At 46.3% G+C, this 17,255-nt stretch overlaps 1 protein-coding gene across 1 annotated transcript in view; it reads right to left on the reverse strand.

Moving 5' to 3' along the window:
- Window positions 1–5,421: 5,421 nt before the first annotated feature.
- The window catches only part of LOC115089274 (inositol-tetrakisphosphate 1-kinase-like), a 96,537-nt gene continuing 84,703 nt past the window's right edge, over window positions 5,422–17,255 (reverse strand). The window contains exon 9 of the mRNA XM_029597395.1: window positions 5,422–5,770. Within this exon, the coding sequence (XP_029453255.1) occupies window positions 5,451–5,770 (320 nt within the window). The 3' untranslated portion in view covers window positions 5,422–5,450. The remainder of the gene's footprint in view (window positions 5,771–17,255) is intronic.

Genomic DNA, 17,255 nt, shown 5'->3' on the forward strand with positions numbered 1-17,255 from the left:
ATGGCTTCTTTGGAGTCAGGAGTAGCTACAGAGGACTGGCGACAGGCTCATGTAGTTCCTCTATTCACAAGCATGAAAGTAAGGAGGCTGAGAACCACAGGCTGGTATCTCTGTGGGGGGGCAAATTAATGGGATTCACTGCTAAAATTGAGGACAGTGCAGTTTCTGGAATCTAATGGCTTACAAGTCCTGAGGCAACATGGTTTTTTACCAGAGGTAGGTCTTGTCAGACAAATCTAATCAATTTCTCCGATTGGATGACCAGAGAGTGGGATCAGGGGAGCGCGCTAGATGTAGTGTTACTTGGACTTCAAGAACATCTTTGACACAGTTCCACATAGGTTGACTTATAAATAATTAAGCGCCCTTGATGTGGGCCCCAAAGTCACTGGCTGGTTGGCGACGAAGGGTAACTGCTTGAAGAGAGGGATGTTATTAGTGGTGTGCTGCCTGGGTCGGTCAATATGCCGTTTCTTTCCACGAGCGACATTGTGGAATATCAGGAAAGGTTTTGTCTTTTTGCCAAGGATACAAAATCTGCAACAGGGTAGACAGCCAGGAAGGTGTGACAACAGAGGAGGGAATCTAGCGAAGCTCAAGGAATGGCCTGGGATTTGGAAGCTAAGATTTAATGCTAAAAAAATGCAGAATTACATATTTAGAAGAGAGGTACAGCATGCAGCAGAAATTCCTCTAAGTAGGAAAGAAGGATCTGGGGCAATCATACCTGATGATCTTAAGGTGGCCAAACAGGTGGATAAGTTGACAGCAAAAGCCAGAAAAATGCTTGGGTGTACAGGCTGAGGAATAGTCAGCAGAATACTGTCTACCATTCTGGCGATCGCATCTTCAAAAGGATATAAAGCAATTGGAGTCTGTCTAGACAGTGGCATCCAAATTGATCAGTGGTCTTTGTTCTAAAGTAGATGAGGACTGACTTATAGATCTAAACATGTACATCCTACAGGAAAGAGGGGACAGGGGACATATGTTAGAGATGTTTAAGTACTTCCAAGGTTTCCATGCAGAGGAGGCAGGCCTCTTTGAAAGGAAAGTATAAGTAGTAGTCATGGGATGAAATTAAAAGGGGGTAGACTGAGGAATAATCTAAGGAAATATTACTTCACAGAAAAGGTGGTGGATACATGGCACGACCTCCCCATATCTGATTTCAAGAAAGCACGGGATAAACACGGAGCATCTCTGAGGAAGTGGTAGGGTTTGTAAAGCTGAATAGTTGGAGAGGACGTCAGTAATAATCTTTTTTTTTGCCGTTATGTTTGTTTCTTTCTCTTTGGCTCAGATGAGCTATACCTTGGGGACAAGCCCCACTTAGGCATCCAGCACCAAGCATTTTTGCACCTCTCTCGACCCTGAGCCTACATATTTATTTATTATTATTTAGAAGCTTTTATATACTGATGAACGTTGGGAACATCTCATTGGTTCACAATAAACGAAATGCAGCTAAAAGAGCTTTACAGTGAAACAAAGAACAATGAACATAAAATTAGGCAACAGTGAACTCTGGAACATAACGTACAAGAATAAATGAAGACAGGTAACGAACAAAAGGAAATCTGAACGGTTTACAACTTAGGTGGCATAAAATATAACTAATTACAAGTAGGATGTCATAGAAGTCAGAGGGGAAAAGGAATCAGCGAGGAGGGGGTGAGCTGTTAGGAGTATGCTTGTTTGAAGAGGCACGTTTTCAGGTTCTGTTTACATTTTTTTGGGCAGGATTCTTGCCGTAGGGAGGATGGGAGCTTGTTCCATAGGGCAGGTCCCGTTAAGAATAGTGCCCGAGCTTTAGTGGAGCCGAGTTTAGACTGTTCGGGTGAGAGAGTAAGCAGTGTTGCTCTGTGCTGCTGTCTTGTGGGTCAGTTTGTGTTGTGAAAGGTGAGGTGTTCTTTGAACCAGAGCATATTTTAGTTGTGGAGGGCTTTGTGGATGAGAATGAGAGATTTGTATGTTATATATTTGTATGTTTTATATATATATATATATATGTTACATATGCAGCAAAAGGAGGTTTCATCGCAGAGCAGTGAAGGAAGGAGCCCTTGCTCAACTCTATGTGGCTTAAAGCGGCCCAGTTTCTACGATCAGACTAATGAGCGTGGTCCTTAAGTGCACTTCGGAGATCCTAAATTTTCCAGGTCCAGAACTGCTGGGGCCTGGGAGACATTCTACATCAACTGTAATTACTTTGCGATGTCATCGTCTGGGCCCAAACACTTGTAACAGATATCATGGGCATTGGTGATGGACATCTGGTACCTGCAGACACAAGATTTGAAGCCACTAATGATTGCCTTCTTCTTGGGCCTCTCTCCGGACAACTTGAAAGAGCAACTCTATTAATAAAAAAAAGAAAAAAAAAAAAGAACTGCAACGAGGCAGAAAAATTTGGAAAATATCAAGTGAGAGAGTTACAATCTTCATGCGGAAGCTTGGAGAAAATCAGATTGAGTGGCTCACAAGAGAGTGCGTATGTGGGGAGCACCACACCTTCTCAGTAAGCTTTTACTGAGCTCTGAGAGTTGGGCCCATTCAGCACCATCAGATGACATCACCCCATGTGTTGTGGCTAGTTCAGCCCTGCTGGTTGACGAAGAAATACAAGATTACACTTGCCAGAAGCAAAAACGCTGTACGCATTCCAGACAGGACACAAATCATATCCAAATGAAACAAGTTAAAATGCCTTTGTGCAATGCAGTCCATTTTATGGGCTGCTTCGCAGTGCACATAGCTGTGAAATCAATGGTAATTTTTTCAATACTTCTGGCGAAGGTAGCTTTCATGATTTCTAGAACTCATGTCATTGATTATATAAAGCAGCAATAGCACATAAGTTGTAAAGAACCTCCCCCCCCCCCTCAGCTTAATACAAAGATAATAATTTAACGAACTTCTAAACATCCACGGTGAACTCCATGCATGTAAGGATACCGTCTGACTCTGCAGATGGCTATGGTTTAAGTCCTCCTTGCCGTAAGGATTATTTTACTGAAGTTTATAAAAGCTTTCCAGAGACGGGCTGGATAGCACCACTTTAGGTCCCAGCTGGCTCCTCCCCTCTGTGATGTCATATTACCCCCAGGATTCCACACGGCTCTTTGGCCTTGTGACGTCATGCTACACCCGGGATTCCAGGATGCTCTTAAGCTTTGTGAAGCTCGAGACGCAGGAAATTATTTTGCTTATTTTCCAACATCTGGAGAAAATGCAATATCAAATTTTATGTTAACAATAATCACATTACTCCAGCTTCGGAATTTAAGAGCTCTGGAGGGCGGCCTTCTTAAACACAGGCAGGGCAATTTTCAAAGTGATTCACATGGGTAAAAAAGAAAAAAAAAAGAAAAAGTATTTTAAATGCGTAAATCTGCTATCTGAGAATTGCTCACCCTCAAATGCGGAGGCGAGGTTAGGTCGGGGGGGGGGGGGGGGAGGAAACACACACGTAGACTGCATTTTCAAATCTATATGCATGCTTTTCAAGCAAAAAAAAACAACAACTCTACCCGCACAAAACAAGAGGTGCCAATGACCGCATGCACTTTGTGCCTGAAGTGGTTTTCAAAATAAAAGCCCTCCTGAATTTTCCCTTTGAAAAACGTTGCAAATACCGCGAGTAAAATGTACGAGTGGACTCTGCACCAATATATGTGACTTATTTATCATCAATTTGAAAATTGCTGCTCTATAATTTACTATAGGACTGACGATCCCTTTAAAGTGCTTTAGCCGATACATCTTCCTTGCATAAATGTGTTCAGTCATGTGATTTGTGAAAATCTTTTCCTCACTTTATTCTATTTTAATGTTGGTATTTATATTGATTTTTATTTTTTTTTTGGTGCATCCTGTTACCCAGAGTAAGACTGGCATCCGTGGCCTGCAGCTATACCTGCGTCTGTCTCACCAAAAGGTACAGGTCAGGGCCATGGAGTAAGAGCCTTGCAAATTTCTTTCATTTCACGAAGAGAAAAGGGAAGATTTCTCTCTTCCCTTTCTCCTTAAGGCATTCTCTGGAACACTGGAAAGCTAAGATGCTCCTCTTTTGCGAAATGTGTTAGTGCAGCTCTGAAGAAGACTCCAGCAGTGATATGAGTGAGTGCTTTCCAGGTAAAACATGCAGCAAGACAGACAGACACACACATATAACCAGAGGCTGCTGGGGAAGTGGTTTATTTGAGAGGAAGACTCTTTTCCTGATCATTGCCTTCCATATTTTGCATTACATTTCTGGTAGATACCAGCCTATCCTTTTTCTACTGGAGTCGTGCCATCGTGCTTGGTGCTCAGTTTTGGAAGCCCCTCCCACCCCAGATTCGTAGGGAGGGGATGGACTGCAGGAACGAAAAACAGAGAGATGCTCTCACCAGGAAACGCATCCTTGCAAGATGACACGGAAATAGATTTATGATACACCCTCACCCCCAATCAGCTCCCCCTGCAGCCCCCTAAAATATAATCAAACATACATTAAAAGAATGGGGTTTCAACCGCACCCGGTGGAACGCTTTAAATAGCGCAGGCTGGAAACCTGTGAGCAGGGTTCAGCACCGGCACGCGCTCCGCTTCAGGAGCCGACGTAGAAGCCTGCAGGGATGGGCGGCTTATGACAGATGAGAAATGGGGGCCAGGACCAACGGATTGATGTCACTGTCCAAACCCCAGCTGATCTGACCAAACCGCCCCGGTGCCACTACCTGAGCTGCGTGCTTTTGTTTTGATTTTTGGCGTTTCTCTCCCCTCCCCCACAACCTTTTTAGTTTGGTCCGGACTATCACGTGACAATCTCTTCTTATCTCTCATTTCTTTTCACAAGAGACTAGCCCTATTTTTGGAATGGCAGCGTTTCCCCCTTTCCTCCAAAAACACGTGTGCATGAAACAGTCACCCAGTACTGATAAAATCTTTAAAAAAAAAAAAAAAAAGTAGAAAAATAAAATTAAATGAAACTACGATTTTATAAACAAGGTGCGACAAAGAGAGCGGAAACAGACCAAGGCAAACGAACTTTTGCACAGTCACAAAAGCCAGTTTTTTTTCTACCACGAATCTTTCGGATCCCATTGAATCCAGTGAGGTCTGACTTACGGAACAGTGCTCACGCAGGACTAAGAATTAAAAACCAAACAAAACCAACGACTTTAAGGTCTAGTGTTAAAAATAAAGTAAAGAAATATGTAAACTTATACTAGAGCTGGAATCGGCTGGGATTTTATCCCCTTTTCCACTGCTGGATGACGACATCTACCCTTTCCCCCCTTTTTTTTTTTTTATCTCTTTCTTTCGATCAAGTAAAAATTAAAATAAAAACAGTACTTGTACTATTCCACCTTCTTCTGATTTTGTGATCATGATTTGAGCCTCGTGGCGAGCGCGGCGCATGGCGGGTGGTGGTTTCCCTGTCCATTTCCGTCCCCCCCTGGCTATTGGGAGGAAGCCTTGGTTGCCAGCGTGGCCACGCAGTGCTGCTGGAAGCTCGGGGATAGCGCCGAGTTGCAGCCTAGTCTCTGGTGCTGCACTTTCACAGAGCCGTTGGCCTCGCTCTCCACGATCCAGGAGTCCTTCCCCAGCACGCTGCAGCAGCTCGCGCTGACGGCGCAGGTCCGCTCTCCCATGCCGCCGCCGCCCTGCTCGGACAGCAGCACGCCGCGGTTTAGGTGCGGCAGCTCGGCCGCCTGGGCTTGCAGGACCGAGGCGATATGGTTCAAGAGGTCCGTGAAGAACTCTGCGACGCCCTCGTAACCTGCGGGGAGGGGGAGAGGAGGGGAAACCTAAAGTCAAATCAGAGGCTAATAAAACCCACCAGCTATCTATACAGCCCCAAGGGTCAAGACAGCAAATGTTGCTTACCTGTAACAGGTGTTCTCACAGGACAGCAGGATGGTAGACCTCACATATGGGTGACATCATCAGGATGGAGCCCAGTCATGGAGAACTTCTGTCAAAGTTTCCAGTACTTTGACTGGCCCCTACTGGGCATGCCCAGCATGGCACTAACCCTGCAGCCAGCAGGGGTCCCCTTCAGTCTTATTTGAAAGCTACAGGCAGTGCCGAAAAATAAAATAACCAAACGTTACGAACCCAACACCGCGGGGGTTTCGTGAGGACTATCATCCTGCTGTCCTGTGAGAACACCTGTTACAGGTAAGCAACATTTGTTTTCTCACAGAACAAGCAGGATGGTAGTCCTCACATATGGGTGAGTACCGAGCTGAGGATGTCCGAACATGCACCAAATGTACCCAACGGCGTGCAACAGGCACAACAACTGGGGTGGAATTTGGTAGAGGGCATCCTGAACCCCACCGGGCAGGCGGAAGGGTGTGGGTACGTTACGTTGGAAAAAGGTTACGCAGACAGACTGGCTGAAGATGGAATCCTGTCTTCCGGCTTTGTCCAAGCAATAATGGGCTGCAAAAGTATGGAGAGAACTCCAGATAGCAGCCCTGCAAATGTCAGGAAGCGGCACCGATCGTAGGTGCGCTACTGAAGTCGCCATGGCCCTCACAGAGTGTGCTTTAACATGGTCTTGAAAAGGAATGCCTGCTTGCTGATAGCAAAGAGATATGCAGTCCGCCAACCAGGAGGAGAGAATCTGCTTACCCACAAGTTGCCCTAATTTGTTGGGATGGAAACAGACGAATAAATGAGTGCTCTTCCTGTGGGCAACTGTACAGTCTAGGTAGAAAGCTAGAGCCCATTTACAGTCAAGGGAATGCAGAGCCTGTTCCCCTGGGTTGGAGTGGGGCCTGGGAAAGAAGGTAGGTAGTATGATGGATTGATTAATGTGAAACTCCGAAACTACCTTAGGTAAGAATTTAGGGTGAGTGTGGAGTACCACCCGGTCCTGCAGGAGTTTAGTGTAAGGCGGATAGGTAACTAGGGCCTGTAACTCACTAACCCTGCGAGCTGAAGTGATAGCCAAAAGGAAAATCACTTTCCATGTGAGATATTTTAGGTCACAGGAGTGAAGAGGCTCGAATGGTGGTTTCATGAGCCGACCGAGAACCAGATTAAAGTCCCAAGAAGGGGCCGGAGGACCTAAAGGTGGCTTGATATGGAGCAAGCCCTTCAAAAAACGTGTTATGAGGGGTTGTACTGATATAGGGACAACCCCGACACCTTTATGGAAGGCGGCTACCGCACTGACATGCATTCTGATGGAAGAGGTTTTTAGACCTGACTCTGACAAATGCCAGAGATAGTCCAAAAACCTTGGTATTGGACAGGAAAAGGGATCAAAGGACTGCGAAGTGCACCATGATGTGTACCTTTTCCATTTATAGGAATAAGACTTTCTGGTGGAAGGCTTCTGTGAAGCAATCAGGACACGAGAAACCGAAATCTGAAAGGTTAAGTGGTTGAAGGATAACCTTTCAACATCCATGCGTCAGGGACAAGGCTGAAGATTGGATACCGTAGACATAAGTCGTTCTGATTGATCAGAAAGCGGGTGCGTTCCCAAGGGAATGTGCCTGCAGATGGAGAGATCCTGGAGTATGGGAAACCACACTTGGCGTGGCCAGTGAGGTGCTAACAGGATCATGGTGCCCTTGTCCTGACGTAGCTTCACGAGAGTCTTCGAGAGAAGAGGAAGTGGAGGGAATGCATAGAGCAGACCGGTTGCCCACAAGAGGGAGAAGGCATCTCTGGGCTGAGAGTGCTCGCTCCGAATGAGGGAGCAGTAGTTGTCTACTTTTGGTTCCGAGGGGATGCAAAGAGGTCTATCTGAGGATATTCCCACTGTCGGAAGATTGAGGTCGCAATCGAGGGGTTGAGAGACCACTCGTGCGGCTGGAAGACACGACTCAGCTTGTCTGCCAACACATTGTCCACTCCCGGGAAGTAGGTGGCCCTGAGGTACATCGAGTGGGAGAGGGCTTCTGCCCAAATCTGCGCAGCTTCCTGACACAGAAGGAAGGAGCCTGTGCCTCCCTGATTGTTGATGTACCACATGGCCACCTGGTTGTCCGTCTGAATTAGGATGATCTGGTTTGATAGGGCGATCCTGAAAACTCTGAGGGCATATCGGATTGCTCGAAGTTCCAGGAAATTATTCTGGTGTTTGGGCTTCCCTTGGAAAACCAAGACCCTTGTGTCTGTAGATCGTCCCATGTGGGCTCCCCACCCGAGGTTGGAAGCGTCGGGTGGTGAGAAAATTGACTTGAGGATCTGGCACTTGAAAGGGCAGTCCCTGGAGGAGATTGGTTGGATCTTTCCACCAGGCGAGAGACAGACGGAGTGAGCTGGTGATGTGGACAATGGTCGGCAGAGGCTGAACAGCTTGAATCCATTGTGACCTCAGAGTCCAATGCATGAGTCTCATGGCCAGGTGGGCCATGGTGTAACATGGACGGAGGACGGCCATGTGTCCCAGCAGGATGAGGAATTGGCGAGCTGTTGCTGTAGGTTGAGATTGCAAACTGGTGAGCGAGGGCCACGAGTGTTAGCGCTCGTTGTCGAGGTAGAAAGGCTTTTTGCCTGCAAAGTGTCCAAGTTTGCCCCAATGAACGACAAGTTTTGAGATGGGACCTAAACAGGATTTTCTGTAATTGACGAGAAATCCTAAAGAAATTAGAGTGTGTAGGTCAAATATCGAGGGACGACCGAGCGGCTTGCTGGGTTGGAGCCCTGATTAACCAGTCGTCCAGATAGGGGTAGACGTGAACACCTTCTTTCCTGAGGAAAGCTTGTGACCACTACGAGGCATTTGGTTGAAGACCTTGTGGTGCAGACGCTAGGCCGAACAGGAAGCACTCAGTATTGATAGTGCTTGGGGCTACTAAAAACCTGAGGTACTTGCGATGAGTTGGAGTGATCGCAATGTGTGTGTATGCGTCCTGCAGGTTCCAGAGAGCAGAGCCAGTCTCCTCTTCGTAGAAGAGGTAGAAGCGAGCCCAAGGTTACCATCTTGAACTTTTCCTGCCTGGAGGTACTTGTTGAGAGCACGTAGGTCCAGAATTGGACGAAACTCCCCCGGAATTTTTGGGGGATCAGAAAGTACCAGGAATAGAACCCTAGGCCTTGCTGAGAGGACTGGGACCGGTTCTATTGCTCGTAACTGAAGAAGGAGGGAAACGTCCTGCTCCAGAAGGACGGAGTGGTCGGATACTCTCCACGCTTGCAGGGGTGGTGAGTCCGGTGGCAGAGCGAGGAAAGTTTAGGTGGTAACCCTGAGCAATGATTGCTAGCACCCATTGGTTGTTGTGATTGAGTGCCACATGTTGTGAAAGTGGCCACAATCGACCTCCTACTGGTATGCTTGGCAGAGGAATTCAGGCTGCTGCTCTCCAAGTGAAAGTCAAAAAACCTGAAAAGGCCCGGCTGGGGAGCTGTTTTCTGGCTTTTGCTTTCGGGCCTGGCGAGGCTGAGGCTTTTGATAAGGTCTCGTAGTTCGGGACCTTGCTGGTGGAGGATAGGACTTCCTTGGACGGAAGAAAGACTTCTTAGAGTCCTTCCTGAAGGGCTGTCTTGAGGGGAAGTCGGAAGGTATCGATGAGAGCTGTTTAAGGGTCTCATGATGGTCCTTTAATTCAGCCACCATTCTGCTGGATCTGTTTACCGAACAGATTGTCCCCTACACATGGTTAGGTCAGATTAGCCGGTCTTATTTACCTCTGGCGAGGTCAGAAGATATGAGCAAGGCCCATCGTCTTGCCGAAAATAGCAGTGCAGACACTATAGTAGAGGGTGTCGAAGATATCGTAAGCTGTTCTTATTCTCATACTTTCCTGCCTCAAACCCTTTGTTTACAAGGGTTTGAAGCTGGTCTGGAATTGGTCCGGCAGGGTTTCAGAGGAAGTCCTGAATCTGTTTGAAGATGACCCCTCTTGTATTGGTCATATAGAGCTGGTAAGCAGCAATTCTGGAGATGAGCATGGCTCATTGGCACACTCGTCGACCAATATTGTCTAGAACTTCTGTTCTTAACAGGAGGAGCAGATGAGTGAGGTTCATCCTTTTGCTTTCTTTGAGCGATTCTACCACAACTGAGTGGTGGTCGAGCTGAGATTTTTGAAAGCCAGGGGTTGACTGCACTAAATAGGTAGTGTCAGCCCCTGACACTAAATAGGTAGTGTCAGCCCCTGAGTGGAGCAAATGGATCCAGGGTTCTCCCAGTTCTTTTTGAGGAGGTCAAGAAGAACTTGATGAATGGGAATAGAAGTAATCACCTTAGGAGCATCCAGGAACTGGAGCAACTCCATCATCTGGTGCCTATCATCCTGTTCCGTCTGAAGTTGAAAGGGACCAACTCAGACATTTCCTTCACAAAATTAATGAAAGAAAGGTCCTCTGGAGGAGAACGCTTTCTACTTTCAGTAGGAGAAGGAGGTGAAGGTAAGTCATCGGTGTCTGTGGAAGTATCATCACCCCAGGTGTCAAAAGGATCAGCAGACTGATCTGTAGGACGAGAAGGGGGTTGGATACCTGAAAGCCCCGGTTGAGGCTCCGAAAAAAATCGAAGGAATCACCGGGGACACCGAGGATGGCATGGAAGCCATCAGTGCTGGCATCGAAGGCGCCGATGGACGTATCAGCACCGATGGTTGAATCGGTGGCGAGGGACGAATTGGCATCGATGGCTGAGGCAGAACTCCCGAAGGAGGAATGCGGAATGGTGTTTCTCCTCCCGATGAAGTTGTCAACGGGGAGGGCACCGGAGCCATCAGAGACCCGGGAACCACCGGTGGAAGGGCCGTCATGAGCGCCTCCATTTGGCATAGCAGTGGAGCCAGCGCTGCTGCAATCGGGTTGGTGACCGGTTCCACTCTCGGTGCCGGTGTCTGAGGAACCTGGAGCCGTTGCATCGCCTTGTCGATGGCCTCCTGAACCAGCCGGTCCAGTACTTCTCGGAGACCTGGAGCAAGAAGCCCCGACTCCGGAGAAGAGGGAGGCAGAGGCACAGTCGGAGGGACCACCTTTACAGGCGGAATCGCGACTCCCAAATCCCGGTCGGGTGAGGGTGGCCTCGGTGACCCGGTCGCAGGAATGGTCGGTGCCTTTCCTGGACGGGGCTTCTTCGACGGTGGCTCGGACGGTGGCGAGGTCGATGATTTTGCTCCCTTGACAGTCCGAGTCCTGCGATGTTGATGTTTCTCCCTGCGATCCCCTCGATCCTGAGGGGGAGTAGCGGGCATCAATGGCTGTGAAGACGTCGATGGTGGACGGTCACCGAACGGTGGACGATGCTGGTGTGACGTCGACGGTGCCGGTTCCGATGATGTCGATGCGATGGACGGCGTCGGGGTCTGAGCACGGAAGAGGAGTTCCATCTTCTCCATTCTGGCTTTGCGATCTTTTGGTGTCATGAGGGCACATTTGGTACAAGTCAGGACATCGTGCTCATGGCCTAAACACATTACACAGACTCCATGGGGGTCTATTATCGACATGGTGCGAGTACAGTCCGGGAACCGACGGAACCCCGACGTCATGGCCACCGAAAAAAATCGAGCCGCGGGATGGTCGACGGCCAGTAGGCCACAAGTGCCAAACTCAACAGTAATCGACGGAAGACGGCCAAAAAACTTACCGGAGTACCGCGGCCTGAGAAAAGTTAAAGGAGAGACCCCTGTGGGGCAATTTAACTCTAGTTAATTCCGTGAGGAAAATTCCTGTCAGGAATCTCTTCAGAGCTCCTAAACCGCGAGGCTACTGCTGCACGGAAAAAAGAAGACTGGAGGGGGACCCCTGCTGGCTACAGGGTTAGTGCCATGCTGGGCATGCCCAGTAGGAGCCAGTCAAAGTTCTGGAAACTTTGTCAGAAGTTTTCCGTGATTGGGCTCCATCCTGATGATGTCACCTGTATGTGAGGACTACCATCCTGCTTGCCCTGTGAGAAATCCCTAAATCAATACGACACTGGAACCACAGCATTTCTTATACACGTTCCCCCACGTGTACCAGCACCTTTGTGCTCTCACCCAGGACAGCGGCTCTTACATTTAAAAAAAATGAAAACACAAGTAAATGTCCATGCTGGCACATGAATTCACAGAACCGCAAAATCTGAGGGACATAAGGATCCGTAAGGTCCATCTAAGTCCGTCCAGTTTACGACTTGGTGCAGTACCACGGAGCACTGCTCATCTCTGGATTTTCCACCTCACTTTCTGCCCAAGCTGGGGATCCCTGTGTGCTTCTCCCAGTCTCTCTCTCAAATCCCCTGCACACAGCTGCCTAGCACCGAGAACCATTAACCCAAACCAGCGCCCTCAGAGCGCCCAGAATTTTAGTGGCTAAAATGTCTTAAGATGCAGCGGCTCTCTCATGCACTCTAGCTGACCGACTATGGAGTGTGGGCTAAATGTTATGTTTATCCTCTAAAGGCCGGCAATTCTAAATCATTATTAATATAAGGAAGTTAAAATTACATGCAGATGCTAAGCGGGGGACTGTTTAAACCAGAATATATTAACCTCAGCCTTTCAGCCATGAGAGATGAAATCACTCAATCAGTTCTTTGCTTATTTTAATCAGCTTTGACTCAGATATAATTTGTATTCTTTTTGTTTATTTTAGTTCATTTTGGCTGATATTCCAATATTTAATATTCTAAAGCTGTAACCCGCTTTACGCAGTTTATCTAGAGTGAACACATGTAGAGGAAAACCTGACTAAAAATCAGATTCCTGAACATACAATTGCCTTTCACAGCTTTCACGATTTTTGACCAAAGACACTGAACAATCTACCTGGGTTTCTAAGCCCACACATGTCCCTTGCCTCAGACAGGACTCAAATAGTCTTGGAAGGTTTTTCTTTTTGGAGGTGGGAGAAGGGAGGCCTGGCAGGTTCCCCTGCTATGTTATATTTTCAGTTCAGTTAGAGCCAAAGTAGGGATGGGCCTTAATTTTGCAGGTACCTAGCTCCTCCCGACTCACTTTAGTCCAGTCACTGCACGGAGAGTCCTCACTCCTCACTCGGGGTCCATACATCGGGGCTCCTTCTGGAACCCTGAAAATACGGGCCTTAAATTCAGCCACTAGGTATTGCCACTGCACGATGACTATGACCCCCCCTCCCTCACCAAGGGGCTGTGAATACTGCCTCCGCAGCAAGCATCCCAGTCCTGGCCCACCTGGGACCGGAAGACCTGATCCGAATTGAACTCGGGTCCTCTCTGCATCACAAGGTGCCGCAATCCATGAGCCAGAGACTCTCAAACGTTGCCGTCAATAGCAATATCAGAGCTGACGAATAAGAACATAGGAATATACGTTTTGCCTTGCCGGGTCAGACCAAAAGGTCCATCGAGCCCAGAATCCTGTTTCCAATAGTGGGCAATCCAGGTCACAAGTTACCTGGCAGACCATTTTTTTTTTCCTTTATTGCTGTTCACGCCCATGGATAGGCAGCGACTTTCTCATACCTGCCTGGTTAATAGCTTAGAAGCTTTGCCTCTAGGAATTCGACCAAACCCTTTTTAAACCCAGCTATGCTAGAAACCTTGATCGCGTCCTGAGGCGACAAATTCCACAGCACAACTGTGTACTGAGTGAAAAAAACAAAAAACAGCTTTCTCCAATTTGGTTTAAATCTGCTACCCATTAGTCTCGTGGTGTCTTCCCTAGTGTCAGTATAATTTGAAAAGGTTAAACAAACGTCTCCGATTTACCTGTCTACTCCATTCCCGGCTTAATAAACCTCTATCATATCCCTTCTCAGTCGCCTCCTTTCTGAGCGGAAGAGCCCTAACTGTTTAACCTTTCTGCATGGGGAAGCCATTACGTCCTCGTTACCTTTCTATGTGGCTCTTCTCTGTACCTTCCCTAGTTTTGCTATATCTTTTTTAGTCAAGATGGAGTCACCAGAACTGCACGCAATACTCGAGGTGCGGTCACACCATGCATGGGTCAATGCATTCATGTTCTCCCGCTTCACTTTAGATGCCCAGGCCCCACCCCCAGCCTTACACGGTCCCTCTGCATTTCCTCACAATCCGCTGCTCTTTCGATAACGCTGAATAATTCCGTGTCATCTGCAAATCTGATCATCTCACTCTCTGCTCTGCCTTTCCAGATCATTTATGAATATGTTAAACACCAGCACCACCCCCCCCCCCCCCCCCCCGCTATTTTCCTATCTCCTTAAAAAAAAAACCAACTGACCATTTAGTTCTACTTTCTTTGTTTTTTAACCACTTATCAAGCCACAGTAGGAGATTTCCTCCTACCCATAAATTTTTTAATTTTCTGAGGGACTTTGTCAATTGCCTTCTGAAAAATCCATGTTTGTTGACACCTTCTAAAAATATCCAGCAGATTACTAAGGCAAGACTTCCCTTCGCTAAATCCATGTTGGTTTATCTCCTCCACTGGGCCAGGTTTACCTACACGGCCCAGTAATTTTAACAATTCTTGCACCGTTTTCCCCAAGTACCAACATCAGGCTCAGCGGTCTCTAGTTTCTACGAGTACCCTGGAAGCCCTTTTTAAAAACTGGTGTTACATTGGCCAGCCTCCAGTCTTTAGGTATTGTCATTATTTTTAATGATAGGTTACACTTTAACTGGTCTGCACTTTCATATTTAAGTTCTTTCAGAACTCTGAGGTGAATACCCTCTGGTCCTGGCGATTTGCTATTCTTTAGTTCACCAATTTGTCCTATTGCACTTTACATTTTCACAATGATTTGTTTCAGTTCCTCTGAATCATTATGATGGGTTAATTCCCTAACAATCTTTCTGAGAAAAAAATTGAAGAAAATAATTAATTTGTTTTTTTTTTTGCTATGGCCTTGTCGTCCCTGAGTGCCCCTTTTATCTCTGGGTCATTCAGCAATCCTGTTAACTCCGTCGCAGGCTTCTTGCTTTCAATATACTTGAAAGAATATTATTATTCATTTTTGCTTCTATAGAAAGCTTCCTTTCAAATTCTTTCTTGGCCTGCCTTAATATTTTGAGGTCAATGTTCAAAGCGCGTTCAGCACTATTTAGCCACGTAAGTGCCACTGAATATTGCTAAGTTAGCCTATGTTGGCAGTAGTTTGGTCTTCCTTTATCCTTTATTATCTCTGTTTCCAATATTATGTTTTTAACAATATACGTGCCTCATTTTTAATTTTTGGGACTATTCCTTTTAGTTTTTTTCCAATGTCCTCATTTATCGCAGCCTTCCTTTTTAAAGTTAAATACTTCTACAGTACTTTTACTTGCTGACTTTCCTCCAGTGATTATGTCAAATTTGATTACATTATGATCACTATTGGCTAATCAGACCCCTTAGGATTATACTTTTCACTGCATCCTGCATTCCACTAACTAGGTCTAAAATAGCTCCCCCCTTCTCGTGGGTTTCAGGACCAGGGAGTGGAGGAGTAGCCTAGTGGTTAGAGCAGTCTGCTTGCTAAACGGCTAAAATGGTAAATTTTCCCATTGGAGAAAGGTGAATGGTGAAGTGCCCTAGGGATCTGTTCTGGGACCTCTGCTTTTTAATATATTTATAAACGACCTGGAAATGGGAACAACAAGTGAGGTGATCAAATTTGCCAATGACACAAAATTATTCAAAGTTGTTAAATCACAAGAGGATTGTGAGAAATTGCAAGAGGACCTTGCAAAACTGGGAGACTGGACATGCAAATGGCAAATGAAATTTAATGTGGACAAGTGCAAAGTGATGCACTTAGGGAAGAGTATCTCAAATTATATCTACACAATGCAAGGTTCCACATTTGGAGTCGCTGTTCGGGAAAAGGATCTAGGTGTCATCATTGAAAATACATTGAAATCTTCTGCTCAGTGCGCAGCAGCCAAGAAAACAAAAAGAATGCTAGGGATTAGGAAAGGAATGGAGAATAAAACAGAGAATATCATAATGCCTCTGTATCGCTCCATGGTGAGACCTCATCTTAAGTATTGTGAGCAATTCTGATCTCCACATCTCAAAAAGGATATAGCAGAATTAGAAAAGGTACAGAGAAGGACGACCAAAATGATAAAGGGTTGGAATAATTCCCCTATAAGAAAGGCTAGAAAGGTTAGGATTCTTCAGCTTGCAGAAGAGATGGCTGAGGGGAGATATGATAGAGATCTATAAAATAAGATAAGTTCTTGGAGGAGAAGTCCATTAATGGCTATTAAGCAATTATACTTAGGGAATAGGCACTGCTATTAATTGCATCAGTGGCATGGGTTCTTCTTAGTGTTTGGGTAATTGCCAGGTTCTTGTGACTTGGATTGGCCAATGTTGGAAACAGGTTGCTGGGCTTGATGGACCCTTGGTCTGAGCCAGCATGGCAATTTCTTATGTTCTTAAATATTGAGTGGTGTGGAATGAGTAAATATTAGATAGAAGAACTTCTCAAAATTATTTTTGAGGTATTAGTCAATACTTAACCATCACAAGAATGGGACCAAAAGAACCTCTTTTTTTGTCTTCATATTCAATGAACGTAAATCGTTTACATCACTCGCGATCAATGACCTCATATAGGCAATTCTTGGTCGGAGCCTTCATATAAAGAGTGTACCGACTGGTAAGTAGTATATATCGCACTACCACTCCATGTATAATCATCGGTCATTCAAATGCTTTTTTAAAAATATTTTTATGTGATATCACCTTAAAATTGTGTCATTTCACCTTAATAAAATTATTTGTGTTATAAGACTTGTATCATTTCTTTATCATATCGCTACTTAGCTTGTTTTTATGACGTGTATGAAGAAACCATTCGACTCTGTGCCATGAGGATAATAAATGCCCGACACGGTCCGTGTTTCGGTTTTTCACCTTCTTCATAGGGCCATGATCTTTTTGTTCAAAGTAGATGTCCGTGCTCTGCTGCACGGAGTAACTCCCTGCTACTAGGACTTCCTGCATCCACCGTCAGACCCCTTCAGATTCTACAAAACTCCATGGCTAGAATCATAACCGGCACACGCAAAAGGGACCACATTACCCCCATACTAAAGGACCTACATTGGTTGCCAATATCCTACCGCTCTCAATACAAAACACTCACCATCCTTCACAACTCCCTACATAAACACAATCACACCTGGCTCGATGAAATGCCTCGCTACCGCTCCTCCGACCGCCCCACAAGAACAACCCTTACAGACACCCTTCACATCCCAACCCTCAAAGTAGCGCACTCAACCCACACCAGAGGAAGAGCTTTCTCCGTTGCTGGTCCCACCCTCTGGAACTCCCTCCCCACCCTCCTACGCCAAGAGACATCTTTTCACATTTTCAAGAAAGGAGTCAAGACATGGCTCTTCC

The sequence above is a fragment of the Rhinatrema bivittatum genome, chromosome 4 (assembly GCF_901001135.1).
Source record: "Rhinatrema bivittatum chromosome 4, aRhiBiv1.1, whole genome shotgun sequence".
In the NCBI taxonomy this organism is placed as follows: Eukaryota; Metazoa; Chordata; class Amphibia; order Gymnophiona; family Rhinatrematidae; genus Rhinatrema; species Rhinatrema bivittatum.